Below are 3713 nucleotides of genomic sequence, written 5' to 3'. Positions count from 1 at the left end.
CGTACGTGCACATCTGCAAGGCAGAGCAGTAAACCCTACACCTTTATAAATCGAAGACGCACACTATGTACCAAGTCTCACCCAGGCGACCTTTGAGATCACGCGTAGCTTGGAGATGGATGGTCTCCACGGAGACGACGAGGCGCACACGTTCCCTCCCTTCCCCTACTTCTCGGCGCCGTCGACACCGCCGCCACTCGCGTCACCGCTGGCCTCGTCGTCGGACGGTCAGCACAGCCCGCTCGCCGCAGCGCTCCAGCAGCTGACCCCGCCCCCGTGGCCATGTACTCCTCCTGATCTGACCCTTCAGCCGGCGATGGGGGACGTGAACTGGTCGTCCCTGTTCCAGACGGGGCCGGTGGCTCTGCCGGAGCAGGAGGAGGAGGCCGTGCAGGCGGATCAGAGCGGGGAGAACGACGGCGAGGCGGGTGGGAGCGGAAGTGGTAACAAGGAGAAAGCGAAGGGAAGCGCCGGGAGATCGGGGAAGAAGAAGGCGAGCAAGCCGCGGTTCGCGTTCCAGACGAGGAGCGAGAACGATATCCTGGACGACGGCTACCGCTGGAGGAAGTACGGGCAGAAGGCCGTCAAGAACAGCTCCAACCCTAGGTATGGTTCGTCCAATTAAGTTTCTCTGTACTATTATTAATCCTGATAGTCATGCGCGTGTCTGCGTCTAAGTACTCATATATGCACTAGATTACATGCACCGATGCCAGGATGAATATTCATGCATCCTAGATTTGCATGCATGCATCGATCATGCGTCTAAGGGCATCTTCAACAGTTGTAAGATAGGTGTTGGTAAATTTGTCACATAGGACATAGTGATGATGTGGCATGTATTAAATGTGAAAAGAGAGCAAAGTTGTATGTAGATTAACCAACAACCTTTGTACAAGCTTCAAGGTGAAGTAGAGAGCAATCACATTTATTTTTTCACCATCTATTGGATAGCTTGCATACAACCCATTAAAATAGATGTATGATAGCTTGTTGGTTGATGACATGGACATTTTACCAACAAGCCTAACATACAACCTATTGGAGATGCCCTAATTGGTTAGGCATAGCCATATTCGGCTCTACACTACCGAACTACTCCGGTACTTATTCGTATAATTGTAAAGAGTTTAAACATACATGTAAACTGTCTTCCATGTAAATAAGGGAGTTGTGCAAACGTGCACGCTCAAATAGTCACGGCGATCATGAGTACTGAATCTTCCATGCATGTAAACTTTACATGCATGAATGGATGCGCATGACGTATCCGTTGTAGGTTAGTCTCGGGTGCGCCAACAATCCGGCATTGATTGTTTGAATATGGTTGACCTGCAAAATGTTTATCGACTGGAAACCAATGGTCGCCGCAACCATCGCCTACCCCCCCCCCCCCCCCCCCCCCCCCCTCCCCCCTCTCTCTCTCTCTGCATTTTCCTGAATTTTTGCAATTACAACCATGTATAGTCCTCGCCGCCCGCTAACGAATACGCCAAAGCCTATAAAAAATGCAAGAAAATACGATAACTGGTTTCAAGTTGTTGCTACCCTCCTTCATTATCTAATGCTGGTCCACTTGCTACAACATCTACAAAAAAAAGATCATAGATAAGAACATAGCCTGCATAGGATTATTAGGAACATTCTTCTTTTTTATCAAACCAACATCAGTATGGCAAAACCAAACACAAGGTGCTAATTAACACTAATGTGAATAAGTGATCCTAGTGCATGCTCACGGGATCCCATCAAGCCAGCTCCCAAACATACGACGGTGATTGACCAATTAAGAGAAGCAAAATGAGAATCAAGAAAATGTCCTCGCAATACATACCACACAAAAATATTAACTTCCATAGGTGTACAAAGTTTTCAAATGTGCCTACTTCAACACCTAAAGCCAGAGGTAATCAACACATTATATATCGAGCTAATCGGTGAATTTCATATATTTATGAAATGACATCTAAAAGACATTTTCGTATAATTGTAAAGAGTTTAAACATACTGACACAGCAATTTTGTGAACACTCCCTTATTTACACTTACAAAAAAACTAGAAATAGTTTGGTAGAGCACACAATATCATTGGCCTTCCTGGCTGCCCAAGCGACCACCACGGAGACAACTAAAGGGTGATCAGCAACATGTCTGTCAAGGAATAGTCAACGCCATTAAGGTACAAAATCTTCTAAATAAACTATGATGATATACATGTATATCACTCACAAGTGTGAGCATGACAATCATCATAAGATCCGTTTCGGGAAAAAAAATCATCATAAGATCTTCTAGATTCACCACATGCACCAGCGCCGGTGCCCTGTTCATCAACTTATAGTCCCGCTGTCTTCCAGTGTTAACTTGCCCTCTTCGTTTTGTAGACCTGCCCAAAATAAAAGAAACAAGCACATAACACAAACTACTTCCGAAGGAGATCTCGGCACACATTTATCAAAGACGATGTGTTCCTAGCAGGAGTTCTTTTTTAGTGCGAGCATTCCTACTAGATTTCTTGTAAATAACATTGTATCTTTGCTGTACAAGTAATGGAAAGGGGTTAGCCCGGTTGGATGTAGATACCGAGATATAGATATTGTTGCATATTGAGTATTGACACACGACATGCGTTGACATGCATTGTTTGTGCCTGGTCCACGTTACACACGTCATCACTGTGATAAAACATCGCATTAACCCACTTACTATCATGTCACTTCCTATACTTACCTCTTCGAGTTTGTACCACTGACCGTGAAGGAGCTACTACCGGTGCACCCATCCCACATGCAACGTGAAGAAGCAGGTGCAGCGCCTGGCCAAGGACACGGCCATCGTGGTGACCACGTACGAGGGTGTGCACAACCACCCCTGCGAGAAGCTCATGGAGGCGCTCGGCCCCATCCTGAAGCAGCTCCAGTTCCTCTCCCAATTCTAACCATCCACATCCGGCCAGCAAGCTTCCATAATAACCTGGTCAAGCCACAAAAATACATGTATAATACGTATGTACCAGTTGCTGCCAACTTGTAGCCTTGTAGGGGGGGGGGGGGGGAGTAAAGGAGAAAAAAAAGTGCCTACTTCCTCAATTCAGTGCGTACTACAACTGTATGTATGCATGATGTTTTTATCTTATCGCTCTGTCTGTTACGTTCTTCATAATGATACATTCAAAATAAGACACAAAATGGATATGTTTTGACAGTATTTGTTATGCTTTAGTTGTCCAGAATATTTTTCTCACTACTATCTAAAATTTGTTTCACTGATGAGTGACTTATCTTGTCATCGGATGTCCCCCCAATAGTACGCAATTTTGCATGGCGAGTCGCTACTGATTCACTGCCAACGTGGAGGAATAAGCACGTCCTGGGACTTGAGACAAGCGACCTATGCCCAATATGAATCTGAGGATGTTTACATGCCCTCTGTCGCTGCACCTTTGTCACGAGTACTATGGGATACAATGGCTGGAGTTTGGACATTGCCAAGTATTACTATGATGCTGGATACTGAGAAGAAGTGGCTTCTACATACGTTAGAGCCTCTACCAGAAGCTGAACATTATTCAATGCTTCTCATGATGTCATTGACAGGCATGGCACACCCGTAATGAGGTGGTTCATAAATAAAAAAAATCGAGAATACATCAATGGCGTACCATATTTTTATAGAAAAGAGCAAAATAATTACAAGAATCCGTTAGTCGATGC

The 3713-nt window shown here is 45.1% G+C and overlaps 1 protein-coding gene across 1 annotated transcript; it reads left to right on the top strand.

Moving 5' to 3' along the window:
• Positions 1 to 3214, top strand: LOC123058534 (probable WRKY transcription factor 75). The gene is made up of 2 exons (XM_044481249.1): positions 1 to 606; positions 2761 to 3214. The coding sequence occupies exons 1-2, from the start codon at positions 116 to 118 to the stop codon at positions 2936 to 2938; spliced, it is 669 nt and encodes a 222-aa protein (XP_044337184.1). The 5' UTR covers positions 1 to 115; the 3' UTR covers positions 2939 to 3214.
• Positions 3215 to 3713: the final 499 nt, after the last annotated feature.

Source organism: Triticum aestivum, chromosome 3A (assembly GCF_018294505.1).
Source record: "Triticum aestivum cultivar Chinese Spring chromosome 3A, IWGSC CS RefSeq v2.1, whole genome shotgun sequence".
Taxonomy (NCBI): Eukaryota; Viridiplantae; Streptophyta; class Magnoliopsida; order Poales; family Poaceae; genus Triticum; species Triticum aestivum.
Note: the sequence above shows the minus strand (reverse complement) of the source record. Positions and strands in the feature narration are given on the sequence as shown.

Bases quoted from the DNA above. Each gene is read 5' to 3' on its own strand.
- LOC123058534 (XM_044481249.1), top strand. From the start codon at position 116: ATGGATGGTCTCCACGGAGACGACGAGGCGCACACGTTCCCTCCCTTC. The intron at 607-2,760 runs GTATGGTTCGTC...CTGACCGTGAAG, and splicing joins AAGAACAGCTCCAACCCTAG to GAGCTACTACCGGTGCACCC.